Source organism: Schistocerca nitens, chromosome 7 (genome assembly GCF_023898315.1).
Source record: "Schistocerca nitens isolate TAMUIC-IGC-003100 chromosome 7, iqSchNite1.1, whole genome shotgun sequence".
Classification (NCBI taxonomy): domain Eukaryota; kingdom Metazoa; phylum Arthropoda; class Insecta; order Orthoptera; family Acrididae; genus Schistocerca; species Schistocerca nitens.
Genome location: NC_064620.1, coordinates 573,834,693 through 573,858,730, shown reverse-complemented (window position 1 = coordinate 573,858,730; position 24,038 = coordinate 573,834,693). Strand labels below are relative to the sequence as shown.

The 24,038-nt window shown below is 44.2% G+C and overlaps 1 protein-coding gene across 1 annotated transcript in view; it reads right to left on the bottom strand.

Annotated features, from left to right (window-relative positions):
- Positions 1 to 1,410: 1,410 nt before the first annotated feature.
- Positions 1,411 to 24,038, bottom strand: part of LOC126194946 (uncharacterized) — a 59,595-nt gene continuing 36,967 nt past the window's right edge. Inside the window, exon 2 of the mRNA XM_049933334.1 lies at positions 1,411 to 3,202. Within this exon, the coding sequence (XP_049789291.1) occupies positions 1,958 to 3,199 (1,242 nt within the window). The 5' untranslated portion in view covers positions 3,200 to 3,202 and the 3' untranslated portion in view covers positions 1,411 to 1,957. The remainder of the gene's footprint in view (positions 3,203 to 24,038) is intronic.

The window sequence follows — 24,038 nt, the reverse complement described above, 5'->3', positions numbered from 1 at the left end:
GCTAGTTCTCCATTTTCTTTGCAGAAAGTAAAAAACTGGTGTTTTTCTCAAATCTGTTTTGGACTAATAGAGAGGTATCTATGAGGCGAGTAACCAGCTTACACAGAGACTTGCTTACCAATAGAGCGCATAGAATCTAAGTTGTACATCAGTACGGAGATGTACATTCATCTTTCACTGCAAGCCAGACGGCAGTAGTTAGATATTCGTATTACACTCCACTCGTGTATCTTGTTTCCTTACAAACTACGGGACAGTTTGCAGTTGCCATCAGCAGCATTCCATTTCCATATTATTTAATTAGATAGTAAGTATGTATATATATAAATGACCTAGTAGTGTCGGAAGTTCCATGCGGCTTTTTGCGGATGATGCTGTAGTATACAGAGAAGTTGCAGCATTAGAAAATTGTAGCGAAATGCAGGAAGATCTGCAGCGGATAGGCACTTGGTGCAGGGAGTGGCAACTGTCCCTTAACATAGACAAATGTAATGTATTGCGAATACATAGAAAGAAGGATCCTTTATTGTATGATTATATGATAGCGGAACAAACACTGGTAGCACTTACTTGTGTAAAATATCTGGGAGTATGTGTGCGGAACGATTTGAAGTGGAATGATCATATAAAATTAATTGTTGGTAAGGCGGGTACCAGGTTGAGATTCATTGGGATAGTGCTTAGAAAATGTAGTCCATCAACAAAGGAGGTGGCTTAAAAAACACTCGTTCGACCTATACTTGAGTATTGCTCATCAGTGTGGGATCCGTACCAGATCGGGTTGACGGAGGAGATAGAGAAGATCCAAAGAAGAGTGGCGCGTTTCATCACAGGGTTATTTGGTATCCGTGATAGCGTTACGGAGATGTTTAATAAACTCAAGTGGCAGATTCTGCAAGAGAGGCGCTCTGCATCGCGGTGTAGCTTGCTCGCCAGGTTTCGAGGGTGCGTTTCTGGATGAGGTATCGAATATATTGCTTCCCCCTACTTATACCTCCCGAGGAGATCACGAATGTAAAATTAGAGAGATTCGAGCGCGCACGGAGGCTTTCAGACAGTCGTTCTTCCCGCGAACCATACGCGACTGGAACAGGAAAGGGAGGTAATGACAGTGGCACGTAAAGTGCCCTCCGCCACACACCGTTGGGTGGCTTGCGGAGTATAAATGTAGATGTAGATGTTCTTCATTTTTTAAAGAATTGAATGGGTAGCTGGAAAGTCAAGTAGAGGACTGGCGAAACACAAGAACAAAGTTACAGAGCATTCCTTCTTTAAAGAAGATGATTAAACAATTATTTATCTGGTCGCTCATGCTTTACTGGTTATTACACTAGCTTACAACTAAGAGGTTAAGGAGACATGGTTTCTAATTCAGAGAAATATATCTGGTATAAGCATTTCAAATCTAAATTTATTGCGTCTCCACCAGACAGATTTATTTTCACGTTGATCAGTTACTGGCACAGAAAACTCAGACAAAAACATGGATGGTCCAGTAGTCGAACACTAGAAAGTACATACTTCCGCAACACTATCCACATCGAGTCTATCAAGTAAGCACACAAGTAGTCTGAAACAACTACACAGTGCATCCGAAATCGACAGGAGTTCAGAGTGTGAAAGTCTGTCATGTAATGGCACCGTGCTGACGCAAACAGTGGAACCCATCGTGGAGTGGGGCCTGACTGCAGTCGTGACGTAACAGGTACACATGTAGATTTCAACGAGCTGTCTGAAGCTGTTCAAGCTGTAAAGCACTCATAATACGCCTTGGGTGTAGAGTGCTACAATCAAGAACATTCTAGAGCGTCTTTCGTATTACATTGGCTAACTTACGTTTCTCCTCTTTCATAAGGAAATGAGTGTAGTGGACACAGTGGAGAAATTGGGAGAGTAAATCAAGATGGAGAAAATTCGTCCATCGTGAGTGAGTTGCTTCTGACACGCAACAGGGCGACTACAGCAGGCCTCTCTTTTCAAATTCTGGCAGCATTTGTTTCATAGCCTGCATATACTGAGCGCTCGCGAAGGTGTTTCTGTTGGCAGCACTGTCACTTCCGTTCAGAGACGCTTCCACATCGAATCTAGTTTCGTCTTGAGTGCGCACGATTGGCAGCACTGCCACTGCCGAAAAAACGGCGTACAGTGCTTGCGCGTCGAAATCCTCCAGTAGCTCCTCAAAGGATATCTGTTTGTCCGTACTGATACCAATATCGTTCATCACCTCGATTAAATGGCTGTGGTACTCCTTCAGAAGGTCTGTTAAATGATTAGCGTACACTTCTTCCGTAAGGCTTGTGTGAGTAAAATATTGCAAGTCAATCGAAGGTGAACTGTACGCAGACAACTGGAAATCGAGTAGGACCACGTCTTGGACGACTCCTGCAGCGTATTTGAACATGATGTTGTTGACCCAGGTATCTGCGTGGATTAGCACACGAAACTTTCCCTTCCGTTCCGTCAAGGCAGCTATCCGTGGAAATATGCTTTCTGCGAGAGTTCGTATTCTCGGCGCATACTCTGAGTAAGATCCGTGTAACGTGTCCAACTGATCCGCAAGTAATTTGCAGCCCTGTTTCAAGAAGGTCTCCACATGCTGCGCCGTAGGTCCGTGGAACGCATTGAAGACCAGGTAGTTGTGCAGAGCCGATGGGTCCTGCTCGAACAGCTTGACGGAGGCCGCGTGGAACTCTGCCAGTTTCCTGACCACGAGTTTGGAGTGCGCCAAATCGAGTCCGCTGCACCTCTTCGCCAGCGCGAACCCTCTGGCCTTCAAGTCCTCGAGAACCAGGTAGCTGACCGGCTGCCTCCCAGAGGCGAAACACTTGGCAGACAGCTGCGTGTATTTACCGGGTGCCGCCTTCTCCAGGATTTGTGACATCGCGGGAATGGTCTCGCAGAACATGCGAATCTCTTTCTCGAAGGCTTGCATATCCTGCGCCATCTTCCGCATCGCCTCTCGCGTCGGGAGGCACTTGATGATCAGCGACAGGGAGCTGCCATGGGGACTGGCGTTGCGCTCCAGCTCGACGGTCATGCGGTAGACGTCGCTGAGGTAGTTGTCGCCCGCAGCCGTCGCCCTCTGCACAGCCACCGAGGCGACCTTCAAGTCTCTGGACGCGTCGCTCTCCTTCAGCGAGGTCTCCGCGAACTGCTTGTCCAGCCAGGCAGGCAGCACGGTGGTGGCTTCCGCGGTCATCACCTGCAGTGCAACAGAAATGAAAGGAACGGTCTAGTAACGGTTGAGACTAATTGTCTTGAATCGTAAGTAAATGCTATTAGTGTAGCTAATAAATTATGCAGAATCATAATACGAGAGAACACTCAGAACCGCGACAATTAATATAAACTTTTGTCTTTTCTTAAATTTCAAGTTCCCACGAGCAGGCAGGGTCTCAGAGACTAAAATCATTCTCCATGTGGGAGCGTGACTTCTCCGTTTGGTCCCCTCCCTCTGACTAACAAACCAACGACTCTTCATGCAAAAGTTTTAGATGTTTAATAAAACTTTTAATCACATAAAACAGATAAAGCAATTCTGTTTCTCAAAGTACGCGATTTTAGATAACTTAAAAAACACAACTAAATTGGATACTATCAAACGGAAGGATGCGATCTACAAGAAATACATTGACCGAAAGAAATTGCAACACTAAAAAATTAATGTAGAGTAATGCAATTTGGGGATGTCTCCTTATAGGGAACATATTTAAGTGATTAACATTGGAAGTTCATAGCATGTAATAAACCATTGAAAATGTAAATTCGTGGTACATTAATAAGCTGAATGTTGAACGGGAACATGCAGACGGTCATGCATTGTGTCGTACAGACGCTGGACGTCAGTTTTTGGGACGGAGTTCCATGCCTGTTGCACTTCGTCTGCTAATACAGGGACTGTTAATGCTGATATGTGAATCACGCTGGTGTTGTCGTCCCATGGTATCCTATGTGCTCGATTGGAGTCAGATCTGATGTTCCAGCAGGCTAAGGGAACAAATGGTTCAAATGGCTCTGAGCACTATGCGACTTAACTTCTGAGGTCATCAGTCGCCTAGAACTTAGAACTAATTAAACCTAACTAAGCTAAGGACATCACACACATCCATGCCCGAGGCAGGATTCGAACCTGCGACCGTAGCGGTCACGCGGTTCCAGACTGAAGCGCCTTTAACCGCACGGCCACACCGGCCGGCCGCTAAGGGAACAGATCGACACTCTGTAGAGTATGTTGGGTTACAACAGCGGTACGTGGGCGAGTGTTATCCTATTGGAAAACACTTCCTGAAATTCCCTTCATGAATGGCAGCACAGCAGGTCGAATCACTGAATGACGTACAAATTTGCAGTCAGGGTGCGTAGGATAAAGACGAGAGTGCTCCTACTGGCATACAAAATCACAGTCCAAACCATAAATCGCGGTGTGGATCCAGTGTATCTTGCACAAAGACAGGTTGGCTGCAGTATCTCATCTGGCCTCTTTTCTAACAAACACGGCCTTCACTGGCACCGAGGGAGAACCAGCTTTTATCAGAGAAAACAACAGACCTCCGCCCTGCCCTCCAATGTGCTCTCGCTTAATACCACTGAAGTTGCAAATGGCAGTGGTTTGGGGTCACTGGAATGCACGGTACAGAGCGTCTGGTTTGGAGCTGCCATTGAAGTAACTGATTTGTAACAAATAGTTTTTGATGTTGCACAGCAACAGTCATACAATAATTTTTAAATGAACTTATCGTCATTAAACTGTATTGTTGTTTATGCAATTTCGACCCATGTTTCGGCCTGTTATGCCATTTTCAAGTGATTATGTTTTTGTCATTAACATATATTGCAGGACATCAGACTCAAAACTGACCATAAATTAAGAAAAATATTCGCTCCCATGGATATGCCAGATGCAAAATCATCATCTTGTAAAAAGATCACTGAATTTGTTAATAACATAATCAGCAAAATGGCATTAAAGGCCGAAACCTGGGTCACAATTAAAGAAACAACAATACAGTCAAATGGCGGTGTGTTGATTTAAAAATGATTTGTAACAGTTCGTTTTGACACTGTGGTGTCAACTGCTGCAGATGCAGTGTGATGTGCCACAGACACACACCCAACACGATAGTCTTCCCTCTCCATTGTGCCACGTGGCCGTCCGGAGCCGGGTTTTGTTGCGACCGTATGTTCTCGTGTCCACCGCTGCCAGCAGTCATGTATGTACAGTGGCTCTATTCCTCTCAAGTCTTTCTTCAATATAGCGGAAGGAACATCCAGCTACTCGTAGCTCTAGTACACGACCTTGATCAAACTAAGTGCGGCGTTGATATTGTCGCCTTAAAGGCATTATTGACTAAAATCAACTCTCCACGTCCAATCTCAAAAGTAACTAACGCTCACGACCTTTATAGCGTGGTATTTAAAGCAAATCTGTTTTGCAACCTCACTGGCACTTCTAGCGCGATTTCTATGCGACTGACGTGAAATATGGACAGACATGCGTATTCAAATATAGACATATGTAAACAGGCAGAATACGTCGCTGCGGTAGGCAACACCTATATAGTTGCTAGATGGGTTACTGCTGCTACAATGGCAGGTTATCCAGATTCAAATGAGTTTGAACATGGGGTTACAGAGGGCGCATGAGCGATGGGACATAGCATCTCCGAGGAAGCGATCAAGTGGGGATTTTCCTGTACGACCTTCTCAGGATGGTACCGTGGATATCAGGAATCCGGTAAAACATCAACATCGCTGCGGTCGAAGAAAGATCCTGCAAGAACGGGACCAACGACGACTGAAGAGAATCGTTCAAGGTGACAGAAGTGCAACCCTTCCGTACATTGCTGCATATTTAAACGCTGGCCCATGAACAAGCGAGAATGTTCAAGCCAGTCAACGATGCATCATCCATATGGGCTTTCAGAGCCGAAGGCCCACTCGTATACCCTTGATGACTTCATGACACAAAGCTTTACTCCTTTCCTGGGCTCGTCAACACCGACATTTGACTGTTGACGACTGGAAACTTGCTCCCTTCTCGGACCAGTCTCGTTTAAAATTATACAGAGCTGATGGACGTGTGGAGGTATGGAGATAATGAATCCATGGACCCTGCATGTCAGCAGGGGACTGTTCAAGCTGGTGGAGGCTCTGTAGTTGTGTGGGGTGTGTTCAGTTGGAGTGATACGGGACCCCTGATACGTCTAGATACTACTCTGACAGTTGTTACGCACGTAGACATCCTGTCTGATCACCTGCGTCCTTTCACGTCCATTGTGCATTTCGACGAACTTGGACAATTGAAGCAGGACAATGCGACATCCCATACGTCCTGGATACCTACAAGAGTTGCTCCAGGAATACTCTTCTGAGTTTAAACGCTCCCACTGGCCACCAAACTCCCCAGTCATGAACATGTTTGAGCACATCTGGAATGCCTTTCAGTGTGGTGTTCAGAAGAGATCTCCACCCCGTCCTAGTCTTACGGGTTTATGGACAGCCCTGCAGGATTCATTGTGTCAGTTCCCTCTAGCAATACGCCAGACATTAGTCGAGTCCATGCCAGGTCTTGTTGTGGCACTTCTGCGACTCGCGGAGCCCCTACTCGATATTAGGCAAGTGTACCAGTTTTTTTGGTTCTTCAGTGTAGAAATACGGCTACCAACTTTCACTTATGTCGCACGACTGCTTCTTGGTGTTATGATTTTTTTCCGTGAGTGTATATTCTTTTATTCAGAAATGTGCCTTAGATTGAGTTTTGACTCTGCAGAACAGAAACTGTGTGCCAGACTCGCAGTCGAACCAAGAACCTCTCTCTGCCTTTCTACCGACTGAGCCATTCGAGGGCGATTGACGACCCACGCAGAGTTCGAGTCCCGGTCTGGCACACAGTTTTCATAAGTTACGGTGTTTCAATCAGCGCCCCACTCCACTAGAAAGTGAAAACTCGTGTTGAAACAATCCCCTACTCTCTGGCTGTATCCTTTCTTCCAAGAGTCCTACTCCCTCAAGGTATGCAGGCGACTTGTGTGGTGCTTTGGAGCTAAGAGATGCGGCACTGCCAGAAGTAGGAGTCAGAGGGTGGGTCGTGATAGCTCAGTCGGCAGAGCATTTGTCCCCCAAAGGGAAAGCTCCCAGGTTCCAGTTTTTTGCCGGCACACTTTTAATCTTCCACAAAAAAGTTACAAATGTTTTGATCGCATATGGTTATTTGACAGTTAACCGGTTTCGACTCTAATGAAACATCATCAAAAACAAAAATTCTGAAAAGATAAAAAAAATGCAAATTTTACTGTTAAACATAAAATAACAACTGGATATGTTGCTTTTGACTTGATTTTCTTAATATTTTACGACTTCAGATTTAATACACACATCAAAAAAAGTTTTGCAACACCTTGGTTTCGAGAGTTCCGGAACCTACACAGAAAATTGGAATAGATATCAACATAAACTTCATTTCCGCCTTTTAATTGCTCATGAAAACCATACATTGCATGTTGTACCACCATACAGCGAGGCCGTCAGAGGTGATGGTCCACATTGCTGTAAATACCGGTACCTATAATACCCAGTAGCACGTCCTCTTGCTCTGATACATGCCTGTATTCATCATGGCATACTGTCAACAAGTTCATCAAGGCACTGTTGGTCCAGATTGTCCCACTCCTCAACGGTGATTCGGCGTAGATCCCTCAGAGTGGTTGGTGGGTCACGTCGTCCATAAACAGCCTTATCAATCTACCTGCATCCCAGGCATGTTCGATCGGGTTCACGTCTGGAGAACATGTCTCCCACTCTAATCGAGCGGTGTCGTTATCCTGAAGGAAGTCATTCATAAGATGTGCACGATGGGGGCGCGAATTGTCGTCCATGAAGATGAATGCCTCGCCAATATGCTGCCGATATGGTTGCACTATAGGTTGGAGGATGGCCTTCACGTATCGTACAGCCATTACGGCACCTTCCATGGCCACCAGCGGCGTAAGTCGGCCCCACATAATGCCACCCCAAAACAGCAGGGAACCTCCACCTTGCTGCACAGTGCGTCTGAGACGTTCAGCCTGACATATTGCCTCCAAAAATGTCTCCGACGATTGTTCGGTTGAACGCATATGCGTCACTCATCAGTGAAGGGAACGTGATGCCGATCCTGAGCGGTCCATTCGGCCTGTTGTTGGACTCATCTGTACCGTGCTGCATGGTGTCGTGGTTGCAAAGATGGGCCTCGCCAAGGACGTCGGGAGTGCAGTTGCGCATCATGCAGCCCATTGCGCACAGTTTGAGTTGTATCACGACGTCCTGTGGCTGCACGAAAAGCGTTATTCAACATGGTGGCGTTGCTGTCAGGGTTCCACCGAGACATAATCCGTAGGTAACGTTCGTCCAGTGCAGTAATAGCCCTTGGGCAGCCTGAGCGAGGCATGTCATCGACAGTTCCTGTCTCTCTGGATCTCCTTCATGTCCAAACAACATCGCTTTGTTTCACTCCGAGACTTCCCTTGTTGAGAGCCCTTCCTGGCACGAAGTAACAATGTGGACCCGATCGAATCGCGGTATTGACCGTCCAGGCATGGTTGAACTATAGACAACACGAGCCGTGTACCTCCTTCCTGGTAGAATGACTGGAACTGATCGGCTGTCGGACCCCCTCCGTCTAATAGGCGCTGCTCATGCATGGTTATTTACATCTTTGGGCGGATTTAGTGACATCTCTGAACAGTCAAAGGGACTGCGTCTGTGATACAATATCCACAGTTAACGTCTATCTTCAGAAGTTCTAGGAACTGGGGTGATGCAAAACTTTTTTTGATGCGTGTAGTAGTGTGGCATTTCTGTCTTTTCTGGATTTTCAGTTCTGATGATCACTCATTAGAGAAGAAACAGGTTAACAGTCAAGTCAACCAACAACTATCTACACATATGCGAAGAAAAGAATGCAGTTAAAATTTAATCAGAGATGATGGTTTGATATCGCTGGTGATGCTTATAAACGATCATGTTCATTGCGGGAATGAAATGCAGGATACTGTGGCCGATGCCGATGCGCAGTGACCAATTTTCAAACAAACTGCATTGCGAAATCGTTCGTTTGTTCGGGAGGGGATGCCGACGTTATTTCTCGACTTTCGTCCAATTAGCGACGCGCTGTACTGACAGAATCGATGCGAATGCCGTGCAATCTTCCTCAAACGATCTTACAGAAACCATCCGGTAAAATAAAAAATGTTTTTGTTTAACTTACAGCTTCACATGTCAGGTTCATGATGACGTGCCCATTATATCGTTAACGATCATAGTTATTGTGATATTTTCATTGAAGTAAGACACTGCGAAATTGGAGAAAGTTTGCAATGAAAAGTAGTGGTCCCTATGATTTTGCGCTGGTGCATGATACATAATATGTTGCTGGGTGAGCTGTGGCGACTGGCGGTAGAGTGTTCTACTTGCATCGCTGGTATCGATATTCGGCTGTCTCGCTATCTTTGACTGCTCTCCCCGGCGGATTTTCCGGGTGAACGTGTGACGAGAGTCTCCGGTCGGCGTTTAACGAGCCAACTTGTGTTGAAAACAAACCGACGTCTCTAACCGTGGTGCATGGGCCTCACCGTGCTCGCCGCCCTTGTCTTTTGTCGCGTCGGATGTACGGTGCCGATCATTGGGTGCCTTCACGTGCAAAATTGTGGTGCGTTCGTCGTCTCACGCTGAATAGCTCCCCAGCTCGTAATTTGCAAGCTCCTAGTTAGTCTGTGTTTAACTAAGAAGATTGTTGAAACTTATTGTGGCATGGGTAGCTGCCGAACATGGTTCTGAACTTGATTCCACAGTGGCTGTTTTAAGAAGGCTGATGTTCCTCATTTCGTTTCTCATCATCTGTGCAGTGTGTGTTTTAAGTGGTTTTCATGCAAATTTTAACTTGTTTTAGGACATATTGACCGCTTTGGGACTGGTTGCGGTTGTGTATGCGCCCGACAGCCGTAGAGTTAATGGTTTAATCATTTGTCACAGCAGGATTTGGTATGTTTATTGAATGCTGAAAGTGCCTTAAGGCAACTGGAAGTGATCTCTAAGTTTCCTGCTAATTTGCTGGGAGACGGGTAATGTTAGTGTATTGCTCCATAAGAATTTGGGGGCATGCTTATCGTATATTCCAGTGTGGCTGTGATTTGACCTTGTTTTCATTGCAATCTATTTGTGCTGCAGGCCATTTGTTAAATGTGCTCGTTTCCTGGCGTCGGTGCGGTTATGGATTCTTGTCAACACCGCGCATTGAGAGACCGGTCAGACTATATATAAATATATACTGCCTGCTTGTGAGCCTGTGCACAAGCCTGCCGGCCATCGCGTTATTGCTTCCAAATCCTGCTATGGGACTTAACGCTGTTCTCTAAAGTTAAGTGAAATTAGGGGAATCATTCTGAGTCATTACATCCGTTAGTTAAGTGAGGCCACTTTGTTAATATTAGCGTTTCTGTAAGTCACTTTAGTGGTTGAGTTATTAGTACCCATTCTTATTTAACACTTATGATAATTATTTGTGTATCTTTAATGAATGTGCAAATTCTTATTTTTCCTGTGTGCCAGTTTTGCGACCTTGGTTGGCCCACTATGCATTTTTAGTATAAGAATGTTTCACTGTGGACCTTAATGTGGGCAGTTCAGTTTTATTAAGCTTTAAGGTTTTTCTTTTTTAATGAAGTTGTGGTATTATGTGGCTGTGTAACTTTGGGTTGGAAGTGTATAGTGCTACTAGTCTTTTGAGATATGGTTAAATAAGAACGATTTTTTATGATTGATTATTTCACCGTGCCTACTATCTATGATTTTGTGTAATTCAATTAAAGTGAAGATTTGTATTTTGCATCAGTAAGAGGGCAAATGTCCGAATTGAAGTTTATAATAAAGTCTGTTTTGAGTCAAATTAAAATTGTAAAACAAACACAAGCTTGTCCATCACTAGTGATACCGGGCTTCCTATTTCCTTTAAATAACTGTGGTGAGATTATAATTTTTGACTTTCTTAAGAATTGAGTAGTACCACGGTTCACCGGGTATCATATTTAGCTAATATATTGAAATTGTCAACGTGTTTGATTAGTGATCGGGTTTGAATCCTGCCATAGCATAAATTTTGAATAAAAATCATCGACAACGTGACCGAAAACTTCTGTGATAAGAAGTCACTTTCATTCTGTCAAAGGCCTTGTCATACAGGGCAGGGTAGCGGATACAGGTTCAGTAAAGTCCATGCGCCTTGGGATTGGAATCTAAGGGCGGAAGAATCAGCAATGATCATCGGCATGAGGATGTAGAAAGCAATGGAAACTACTGCATTAAAGATACAATGTCTATCCACAGCACATGTGACCTGTAATTGAAAAAAGTGTCATCATGATCTTTACATTGACAAAATATTCTGGACCTTTCCACCACTCGGATCTCCAGAAAGGGAGTGCGAAGAGGAGGAGGGGGGGGGGGGATGACCATGAGACAAAGATGGAATAACCAACTAAAGGGTAACGTTCTAGGAGTAGGAGGGTGGAATGTCAGAAGTTTAAACGTGGTAGGGAAGCTAGAAAATTTGAAAAGGGGAACGGAAAGGCTCAAACTAGAAATAGTGGAGGTCAGTGAATTGAAGAGGAAAAGGAGAAAGGCGATTTCTGGTCAGATAAGGTAATATTAATAGCAGCAGAAAAGAGTATAACGAGAGTAGCATTCGTTATGAATATAAAGGTAGGGCAGAGGATGAGTTACTGTCAACAGTTCAGTGGCGTAGCTGTTCTCATCAGAACTGACAGCGAACCAATAGCGTCAACAATAATTACAGGGGTATTACAAATGATTGAAGCGATTTCACAGCTCTACAATAACTTTATTATTTGAAATATATTCACATTGCTTTGCACACACATACAAAAACTCAAAACGTTTTTTTAGGCATTCACAAATGCTCGATATGTGCCCCTTTAGTGATTTGGCAGACATCAAGCTGATAATCGAGTTCCTCCCACACTCAGCGCAGCATGTCCCCATCAATGAGTTCGAAAGCATCGTTGATGCGAGCTCGCAGTTCTGGCACGTTTCTTGGTAGAGGAGATTTAAACACTGAATCTTTCACATAACCCCACAGAAAGAAATCGCATGGGGTTAAGTCGGGAGAGCGTGGAGGCCATGACATGAATTGCTGATCATGATCTCCACCACGACCGATCCATCGGTTTTCCAATCTCCTGTTTAAGAAATGCCGATCATCATGATGGAAGTGCGGTGGAGCACCATCCTGTTGAAAGATGAAGTCGGCGCTGTCGGTCTCCAGTTGTGGCATGAGCCAATTTTCCAGCATGTCCAGATACACGTGTCCTGTAACGTTTTTTTCGCAGAAGAAAAAGGGGCCGTAAACTTTAAACCGTGAGATTGCACAAAACTTTTGGTGAATTGCGAATTTGCTGCACGAATGCGTGAGGATTCTCTACCGCCCAGATTCGCACATTGTGTCTGTTCACTTCACCATTAAGAAAAAATGTTGCTTCATCACTGAAAACAAGTTTCGCACTGAACGCATCCTCTTCCATGAGCTGTTGCAACCGCGCCGAAAATTCAAAGCGTTTGACTTTGTCATCGGGTGTCAGGGCTTGTAGCAATTGTAAACGGTAAGGCTTCTGCTTTAGCCTTTTCCGTAAGATTTTCCAAACCGTCGGCTGTGGTACGTTTAGCTCCCTGCTTGCTTTATTCGTCGACTTCCGCGGGCTACGTGTGAAACTTGCCCACATGCATTCAACCATTTCTTCACTCACTGCAGGCCGACCCGTTGATTTCCCCTTACAGAGGCATCCAGAAGCTTTGAACTGCGCATACCATCGCCGAATGGAGTTATCAGTTGGTGGATCTTTGTTGAACTTCGTCCTGAAGTGTCGTTGCACTGTTATGACTGACTGATGTGAGTGCATTTCAAGCACGACATACGCTTTCTCGGCTCCTGTCGCCATTTTGTCTCACTGCGCTCTCGAGCGCTCTGGCGGCAGAAACCTGAAGTGCGGCTTCAGCCGAACAAAACTTTATGACTTTTTCTACGTATCTGTAGTGTGTCGTGACCATATGTCAGTGAATTTATGAAATCGCTTCAATCATTTGTAATAGCCCTGTAAAGTATACATGCCGACGTCGCAAGTCGTAGATGAAAAGACAGAGAAAGTATATGAGGATACTGAGTGGATAATTCAGTACGTAAAGGGAGATGAAAATCTAATAGTCATGGGAGATTGGAAAGAGGTTGTAGGGTAAGGAGTACAAGAAAGACTTGTGGAAAAATAAAGGCTCTGTACTGGGAATGAGAGATGACAAAGACTAATTGAGTTCTGCAATAAAGTCCAGCTAGCAATAGCAAATACACTGTTCAAGAATCACAAGTGGAGGAGGGATACTTGGAAAAGGCCTCGTAATACGGTAACATTTCAGTGAGTCGGGGTCAGTCAGAGATTCCAACGTCAGATACTAGATTGTAACGTGTACCAAGCATCAGATATAGACTCAAACCACAATTTGGTAATGATGAAGAGAAGGCTGAAGCTCAAGAGTCAGGAAGAATTAATGTGCTGAGAAATGGGATACGGAAGTTCTAAGGAATGAAGAGATAAGCTTGAAGTTCTCCGAGGCTACAGGTATTGCGATAAGGAATAGCTCAGTTGGTAGAAGAGGAATGGACATATATAAAAAGGGCAATCACAGATTTTGGAAAGAAAAACATGGGTATAAATAAGGTAACTGCGAAGAAATCGTGGGTATCAGTAGAAATACCGCAGCTGATGTACGATAGAAGTACAAAAATGTTCAGGGGGACTCAGGAATACAGGAACACGAGTCACTTAGTAATGAAATAAACAGGAAGAGCAGGGAAGCTAAGGCGAAATGGCTGCAGGAAAAATGTGAGGAAATCGAGAAGAAATGTTTGTCGGAAGGACTGTCTCAGCATATGGGAAAGTCAAAACAACCTTCAGTGAAATTAACAGTAAGGGTGGTAGCATTAAGAGTGCAACATGAATTCCACTATTAAATGCAGAGGAGAGAGCGGATAGGTGGAAAGAATACGCTGAAGGCCTCTATGAGGGGGAATTCTTGTCTGATGACGTGACACAAAAAGAAACAAGAATCAATATAAAAGGCATAAGGGATCCAGTATTAAAATCAGAATTCAAAAGAGATCTGAAAGACTTGCGAGCGAATAAGGCAGAAGGGACAGATAAAATTCATCAGAATATCTGCCAACATTGGGGAAAGTGGCAACAAAACGACTATTTGCCTTGACGAGTAGAGTGTGTGAGTCTGGAGATATACCATCACACTTTCGGAAAAACATCATCCACACAATTTCTAAGATTGCTGGCAAGGGCGAGAATTATCGCACAACTGTCTTAGCCGCTAATGCATCCAAATTGCTGACAAGAATAACACACAGAAGAATGGAAAAGAAAACTGAGGATGTTTTAGATGACGATCGGTTTGGCTTTAGGCAAGGTAAAGGCACGAGAGAGGCAATTCTGATGTTGCGATTGGTAATGGAAGCAAGGCTGAAAAAAATCAAATCATTTCATAGGTTTTCTTCGGCCTGAAAAAAGCGTTCGACAATGTAAAATGGTGCAAGATGTTCGAAATTCTGAAAATATACGGATAACCTATGCGGGAAGATGGGTGATATACAGTATGTACAAGAGTCAAGAGGGAATAATAAGAGTGGACGACCAACAACGAAGTGCTCGGGTTAAAAACGGTGTAAGACAGGAACGCAATATTTCGCCTCTACCGTTCAGTCTATGCATCGAAGAAACCAATTACAGAAATATAAGAAAGGTCCAAGAGTGCAATAAATTGATGGTGAAAGGATATCAATAATGAGATTCGCTGATGAGACTGCTATCTTCAGTGTAAGTGAAGAAGAATTACATGATTTGCTGAATAGAATGAACAGTCTAATGCGTACAGAACATGGACTGAGAGTAAACCGAAGAGAGACGAAAGTAATGAGAAGTAGCAGAAATGAGAATAACCAGAAACTTAACGTGATTATTGGGGACACTAAATAGGTGAATTCTGCTACCTAGAGAGCAGGGTAACCTATGACGGACAGAGCAAGTAAGACATAAAGGCAGAGTAGCACTGGTGAAAAGGGCATTCCTGGCTAAGAAAATCCTACTGGTAACATAGGCCTTGAAATTTCTGAGAATATACGTTTGGATACAGCGTTATATGGTAGTGAAACAAGTATTGTGGGAAAACCAGAAAAGAAGAGAATCAAAGCATTTCAGATGTGGTGTTACAGAAGACTGTTGAAGATTACGGGAACTGAAAAGGTAATGAATGAGGATGTTCTCCACATAATCGACGAGGAAAGGAATATAGAGAAAACTCTGAGAAGAAGAAAGGACAGGATGATAGGACATCTGTTAAGACATCACGGAGTAACTTCCATGGTCCTAGCGGGAGCTATAGAGAGTAAAAACTGTAAAGGAAAACCGAGTTTGGAATACATCCAGCAAATAATTGAGAACAAAAGTTGCAAGTGCTGCTCTGCGATGAAGCGGGTGGCACAGAAGAGAAATTGGTGGTGTACTGCATTAAACCAATCAGAAGATTGATGACAAAAAAAAAGTAAAGACTCTACACGTTTATTTTTGTACCTAGGATGTGCTTTTTCATAAGCTATTGGTGGTACTTGTCCTTAGTTCCTCATGTAATAACCTTCATAAACCATTGTTTCAGAATTCTCTCGACAAAGCAACTGCACAATTATGTAATTGGGGTGACATTATGTAAACTCCGCTGTATTTTGACAGAAAAAGCAAATGTTAACATATCAGCAAAAGAAATGTAGGCTTTGCTCAAAATCCACCACTCATTGCTCTTCTCTGAAACTTAAAGATGGTTACCAAGTCAGACGAAAATAAATCACTGCTTTTATTATATTTTCAGCGGAATTATTTTTAGATACTAACCAAAGCGGAGGTGACAGTGGATGTTTTTTGATGGTCGCCACGAAACTGTGACCGTGGAGAGCCTCCACTTAATATTTGCAAAAAACGTGAGTGTAGGCTTTAGCTTAGAAGGACGCTTCCCCTCCAGCACTCGGCATCTTCCCTACGCTGCATGCCCGCAACTGCCACTACTACTGACCTCCCCACACTCGACCTGCCGACTGCGCAGCTGCTGGTCACTTTATTTTGGGCGCGCTCTACTACAATGGGTCTTCGTTGAACTGTATAGAGCAGCTAACAGTTGGGGGCGGGGGGGAGGGTACGGAAAAGGGATCAAACTATGCACTGAGTGGAGTGCAGTGTTGTTGACTAGGAACTCAAATAAGATGTATCTTAGAATGGGTTTCATGGTCATGTAATAAGAAGTGGTTGAAATTCTGGTGGTAGGTAGCTGAATTTCTGGTAGAAGATGACTGACTTTGTGCTGGAGGTGTTGGATAAGGCATGAAGCTGCGTGTAAGTGAGATGTGAGTCTAGTGGCAGAGCAGGGAATCTGGGTTGGCGATTAGTGGACAGTGTATTGGGTGCTGGGGCTCATATTTCCGATTAATATATTGGGTGTGAAGGTGCTCTGAGGAGTGACATAACTATGGAAAAATAATGAGTTGGTATAGAACCTAGACAGAGAAGTTTGGCAGATGTGGAACTGTGCCACTGTACATGTCTTTCAAGGTTTTCAAGCGATTGGTAGAATGAAGCAGATGTGGAGATCCAGGAAATACGAGGGGCGTTTGAAAAGTCTGTGCAAAAATAAAAACTACTTACGTGTTTGGGATACACCTTTTTTTATTTTTCACCATAGTCTCGTTTTAGACTTATACACTTCGTCCAGTGCTGTTGTAATTTTTTGATCCCTTCCGAATAATAGGAATTGTTGAAGTCTGCAAATAGCTATTATTTGCTACAATCACCTCCTCGTTTGAATAAAATCTTTGTCCTGCCAGCCATTTCTTCAAGTTGGGGAACAAACAGTATTCCGAGGGAGCCAAGTCTGGAGAACAGGGGGAATGTGAAACGAGTTGGAATCCTATTTCCATTAATTTTGCGACCACAACTGCTGAGGTGAGTGCTGGTGCATTGTCGTGATGGAAAAGGACATTTCTGCGGTCCAATCGCTGGCGTTTTTCTTGCAGCTCGGTTTTCAATCGGTCCAATAACAATGAATAATATTCACCTGTAATAGTTTTACTCTTGTCCAGATAGTCGTTGAGGATTTTTTATCCCTTGCGAGTCCCAAACGACAGTCGCCATAACCTTTCCAGCAGAAGGAAGGGTCTTCGCCTTTTTTGGTGCAGTTTCTCCCTTGGTAACCCACTGTTTAGATTGTTTGGTCTCAGGAGTACAGTAATGTATCCATGTTTCATCCAGAGTGACGTAACGACGGTTAAAGTCCTGCGGATTCTTCCTGAATAGCTGCAAACCATCCTTGCAACACTACACACCATTCCATTTTTGGTCAAGCATGAGCAGTTCCAGAACCCATCTTGCGGATAGCATTCTCTTGTCCAAACGTTTATGCAAAATATTATATGCCTGTACAATCGAGATGCCCACAGCACTAGCAATCCCACGCACCATAACTCTTCTCTCATCCAACACCATATCATGGATTTTATCAATGATTTCTGGAGTCGTAACCTCCACAGAGCGTCCAGAACGTTCAACATCACTTGTGTCATATGGCCACTCCGAAAATTTTCAAACTACATATAAACTGTTCTAATCGAAGGTGCAAAGCTACCGTAATGTTTATCAAGCTTCTCTTTAGTCTCCTCAGGCGTTTTGCCTTTCATAAAATAATGTTTTTATTTCCTCAGGCGTTTTGCCTTTCATAAAATAATGTTTAATCACCACACGAAACGTCCATTTTTTGACAATCACTCGATTTCCTTGATTCACACGAATGCCAAACAAAAAGAAATAGACCACTGTGGCTGAAACTTGGTGTGCTTTCTTTCCAAAGATGCTACTAACTAAACACGACCTCGATACGCGCCGATAGTGTCATCTCACGGACTTTTCAAACGCCCCTCTTACTAGTATAAGTCTGGGTGAGACTGACGTAGGAGTTATGGGTGAGGACAGTGGTGGAAGGTTGTAGATTACAAGTGTGCCGCCTTAGCACTTATTGTCGCTTCATCTACATCTACATCTACATAGATACTCTGCAAATCACATTTAAGTGCCTGGCAGAGGGTTCATCGAACCACCTTCACAATTTTCTATTACACTAATCTCGTAGAGGGCACGGAAAGACCGAACACCTATATCTAGTCCGTACGAGCTCTGCTTTACCATATTTTATCATGGTGATCGTTTCTCCCTATGTAGGTCGGTGTCAACAAAATCTTTTCGTAATCGGAGGAGAAAGCTGGTGATTAGAATTCCGTGAGAAGATCCCATCGAAACGAGAAACGCCTTTCTTTTAATGATGTCCTGCCCAAATCCTGTATCATTTCAGTGGCAATCTCTCCCATATTTCGCGATAATACAAAACTTGCTACCCTTCTTTGAACTTTTTCGATGTACTCTGTCAGTCCTACCTGGTAATGATCCCACACCGAGCAGCAATATTCTAAAAGAGGACGGACAAGCGTAGTGTAGGCAGTCTCCTTAGTAGATCTGTTACATTTTCAAAGTGTCCTGCCAATAAAACGCAATCGTTGGTTAGCCATCCCCACAACATTTTCTATGTGTTAATTCCAATTTAAGTTGTTCGTATTGTAATTCCTAGGTATTTAGTTGAATTTACGGGCTTTAGTTTAGACTTACGTATCGCGTAACCCAAGTTTAACGAATTCCTTTTAGCATTCATGTGGATGACCTCACATGTTACGTTGTTTAGGGTCAACTGCCAATTTTCTTACCGTTCAGATATCTTTTCTAAATCGTTTTGCAGTTTGTTTTGATCTTCTGATGATAAACGACAGTGTTATCTGCAAACAACCGAAGACGGCTGCTCTTATTGTCTCCAAATCGTTTATATAGATAAGGAACAGCAAAGGGCCTATAACACTACCTTGGGGAATGCCAGAAATCACTTCTGTTTTACTCGATGATTTTCCGTCAGTTACTACGAACTGTGAGCTCTCTACCGGCCGGAGTGGCCGAGCGGTTAAAGGCGCTACAGTCTGGAACCGCACGACCGCTACGGTCGCAGGTTCGAATCCTGCCTCGGGCATGGATGTGTGTGATGTCCTTAGGTTAGTTAGGTTTAAGTAGTTCTAAGTTCTAGGGGACTTATGACCACAGCAGTTGAGTCCCATAGTGCTCAGAGCCATTTGAACCATTTTTTTTTTTTTTTGTGAGCTCTCTGATAGGAAGTCACAAATCCAGTCACGTAACTGAGACGATATTCCATAAGCACGCAATTTCACTGCTAGCCGCTTGTGTGGTTCAGTGTCAGTAGCCTTCCGGAAATCCAGAAATACAGAATCCATCTGAATTTCCTTGTCAATAGCACTCAGCACTTCATGTGATAAATAGCTAGTTGTGTATCACAGGAAGGATGTTTTCGAAACCCATGTTGACTGTGTGTCAATAGACCGTATTCTTTGAGGTAATTCATAATGATTGAACACTATATATGTTCCAAAATCCTTCTGCAAATCGACGTTAGAGATATGGGCCTGTAATTTAGTGGATTACTCCTACTACCTTTCTTGAATATTGGTGTGACCTGTGCAACTTTCCAGTCCTTAGGTACGGCTCTTTCGTCGAGCGAAAGGTTGTATGTGATTGTTATGGAGCTAATGCTTCGATAGTATCTCCATTGCTATCGCGCAGAGAAGGCGTTGGTTGTTTCTTGGCGCTAACATACTTCACGTATGACCAAAATCTCTTTGGATTTTCTGCCAGGTTTCGAGACAAAGTTTCGTTGTGGAAACAGTTATAAGCATCTCGCATTGAAGTCCGTGCTGCATTTCGAGCTTTGTAAAAGATCTACTGACCCGTTTTGTGTACCAAGGAGGATCAGCTCCGTCGTTTGTTAATTTATTTGGTATAAATCTCTCAATTGCTGTTGATACTATTTCTTTGAATTCAAGCCACATCTGGTCTACACTTATATTGTTAATTTGCAAGGAGTGAAGATTGTCTCTCAGGAAGGCGTCAAGTTAATTTTTATCTGCATTTTTGAATGGGTATATTTTTCGTTTATTTTTGGAAGATTTGGGGGTTACAATATTCAATATGGCTACGACAACCCTGTGTTCACTAATCCCTGTATCCGTTTTGATGCTCTTTATTAACTCAGGATTATTTGTTGCTAAGAGGTCAAGTGTGTTTTCACAACCGTTTACTTTTCATGAATTAACTGTTCAAAATAATTTTCATAGAATGCACAAATTCGGATGACATTTTATCCGAACCTCGGGAATTAAACATGTATTTTCGCCAACATATCGACGGTAAATTAAGGTCACCATCAACTATAACCGTTGAGTCGGGTACGTGTTTGGACTCAAACTCAACTTTTCTTTGAAACTTTCAGCAACTGTATCATCTGAAATGGGAGGTCGGTAAAAGGATCCAATTATCATTTTATTCCGGTTGCCAAGAATGACCTCTGCCCACACTAACTCACTGGAAGAATCTACTTTAATTTCGAAACAAGTTAAACTACTTCTAACAGCAACAAACAAGCCACCGACAACCGTGTTTAGCCTAACCTTTAGGAACACCGTTAGGTTCTTCGCAAAAATTTCGTCTGAGCTTACATCCGGCTTTAGCCAGCTCTCAGTGCCGATAATGATTTGAGCATCAGTACTTTCTATTAGAGCTTGGAGCTCTGGTATTTTTCCAACACAGCTACGACAATTTACATCTGTTATACCGATGGTTCCTGATGTACATTCTTCCTGTGTTTGGCCTGCATCCTTTGTGACTGAAGCCTTCTTGTGTTTTCTCGAGACCCACTAACCTAAAAAACGTCCAGTCTACGCCACACAGCCTGTGCTACCCGTGTAGCCGCCTCCTGCGTGCAGTGGACACCTGACCTATTCAGCGGAACCCGAAACCCAACCACCCTTTGGCGCAAGTCGAGGAATCTGCAGCCTACACGGTCGCAGAACCGCCTGAGCCTCTGATTCAGACCCTCCACTCTGCTCTGTACCAGAGGTCCTCAGTAGTCCTGTCGGCTATGCTGCAAATGGTGAGCTCTGCTTTCATCTTGCAACCAAGACTGGCAGCCTTTACCACTGCTGTTAGCCATTCGAAACCAGAGAGAATCTCTTCTGATCCAAAGTGACACACGTCATTGGTATCGACGTGAGCTACCACCTGCAGTTGGCTGCATCCTGTGCTCTTCATGGCATCCGTGAGGACCTGTCCCACGTCTGGAATGAATCCACCCGCTATGCACACGGAGTGCACATTGGTTTTCTTTCCCTTCTTGGCAGCCATGTCCCTAAGAGGCCCCATAACGCGCCTAACGTTGGAGCTCCCAACTATCACTAATCCCACCCTCTGTGATATTGCAGGATAAGAGGTTTCCTCTGAAATAGGACAGGCGACAGCATCTGGCTCAGCGACAGTGTCAGCCACAGACAGCACCTGGAACCTGTTTGTCAGGCAAACCGGGGAGGCCTTACGTGCGGCCGCCTGGGAAGTCTTTCGCCGCCTGCTTCGCCCCAGGGCGACCTCCCACTCGACCACAGGTGAGGGGTCAGCCTCAGTGCGAGCAGTAACTGGGTTGGCCACTGGTGAGGACCGATCGGAGGACTCGGACGTGCTGGACATCCGTTGGATCCCCACGGCCGGCCCACAACAGTGGTGCCCATCCACTGCAGCCTCCAGCTGTGTAACTGAAGCCATCACAGCCTGAAACTGAGAGCGAAGTGTCACCAACTCGGCTCGCATCCGCACACAACAATCGCAGTCCCTGTCCATACTAAAGACCTGCGAATCTCTACTGTAGACCCTAACGAAACCGCAGGAACTGTGTCTAATAAGTTAGATTAATACGCAGAGATTCAAAAACCTAACTACCGAAGCAGTCAAGTGAAACTAAATAACTCGCCACTGATTAGGAACTTGTAATACCTCGCAAAATCGGTTTCCTTTCCGACGCAAACGAAAACGCGAGAACTATGGCTATTAGATATTACATAAACACGCAGAAACTCAATAAATTAAACTATTTATGCACACAGATGATATTATAAAATTCGCTCCTGTTTAGGAACTCGCAAAAGTCAGAAAATCGGTTACTTCCCTGTTGCTGCGTCTGTCTCGGTCGGCTGCTGCTGCCGTACTTAAGTTAGTTTCAAGCTTTGTATTGGACGGTAAGGAGATCTGCATTCCATGTTCGTTTTCTGTCAAGAGCCAATCATAAACACTTTACTGTGTTTTTTGTAGCTGGGGAGGCAGAAATCTGGACGATGGAATTGCCGAGTGGCGCGTACAGAGATGGTGGTTTCGACTGTCTGTGCAGTTACTTGAAACTTCCACGTATTACATCACTCGTCCAGGACATTCATGTGGCTTTCAAGCGAGGCGTGGGACAGCTGGAGGATGGAGTGGTTACCTAGGTACGAGCTGCCACCATAATATTATAGTAGATAAGCGGAAGGTTGGGAATGTGTGTAGCGTAAGTGTACTGTGTTCATCTACATTGAAGAGCCAAAGAAACTGGTACACCTGCCTATCGTGTAGGGCCCCCGCGAACACGCAGAAGTGCCGCAACACGATATGGCATGGACACGGCTAATGTATGAAGTAGTGCTGGAGGGAAATAACACTGTGAATCTTGCAGTGATGTCCATAAGTCCGTAAGAGCACGAGGGGGTTTGTGATCCCTTCTGAACAGCACGTTCCTAGGCATCGCTGAAATGCTCAATAATGTTCATGTCTGGGGAGTTTGCTGGACAGCGGAAGTGTTTAAACGCAGAGGAGAGCTCCTGGAGCCACTCTGTAGCATTTCTGGATGTGTATGGTGTCGCATTGTCGTGCTGGAGTTGCCCAAATCCGTCGGAATGCACAATGGACATGAATGGTTGCAGGTGATCACACAGGATGCTTACTTACGTGTCACCTGTCCACTACTGACATGCAGGGTCCATGGATTCGTGAGGTTGTCTCCATACCTATACACGTCCATCCGCTCGCTACGATTTGAAACGAGACTCATCCGCCCAGACAATATGTTTCCATTCATCAAGGGTCTAATGTCAGTGTTGACGGGCCCTGGCGAGGCATAAAGCTTTGTTCCGTGCAGTCATCCAGGGTATAGGAGTGGGCCTTCGCCTCCGAAAGCCCATATCGATGATGTTTCGTTGAATGGTTCGCACGCTGACACTTGTTGATGGCCCAGCATTGAAATCTGCAGCAATTTACGGAAGGGTTCCACTTCTGTCACGTTGAACGATTCTCTTAAGTCGTCGTTGGTCCCGTTCTTGGAGGCTCTTTTTCCGGCCGCAGCGATCTCGGAGATTTGATGTTTCATAGGATTCCTGACGTTCATCGTACACTCGTGTAATGGTCGTACGGGAAAATCCCCATTTCATTGCTACCTTAGAGATGCTGTGTCCCATCGCTCGTGCGCCGACTATAACACCACGTTCATACTCACTTAAATGTGGATAACCTGCCATTGTAGCAGCAATAACCGATGTAACAACTGCGCCAGACACTTGTCTTATAAAGGCGTTGCCGACCGCTGCGCCATATTCTCCTTGTTTACGTATCTCTGTATCTGAATACGCATCTACATGGATACTACGCAAATGACATTTAAGTGCCTGGCAGAGGGTTCATCGAATCTTCTTTTTACTTACGTATCTTACGAGTATACAACTTCCTCATCACTCACAACTTTGCTCGGCACGTAAATGTATAATGTATAATGAACAACGCTGCTAAATTTTATCCGTTGACAACATGCATTTCGTCCCCAAAGATGAGAATTTGATATCGACTGCTCAAATAATCTTCTGTTAGTTTCCTGTCACATTTGTTAAAAATAATATTGTCCTGTCTTTGTTAACATTCTATTTAACATTAATGCTCATTGAC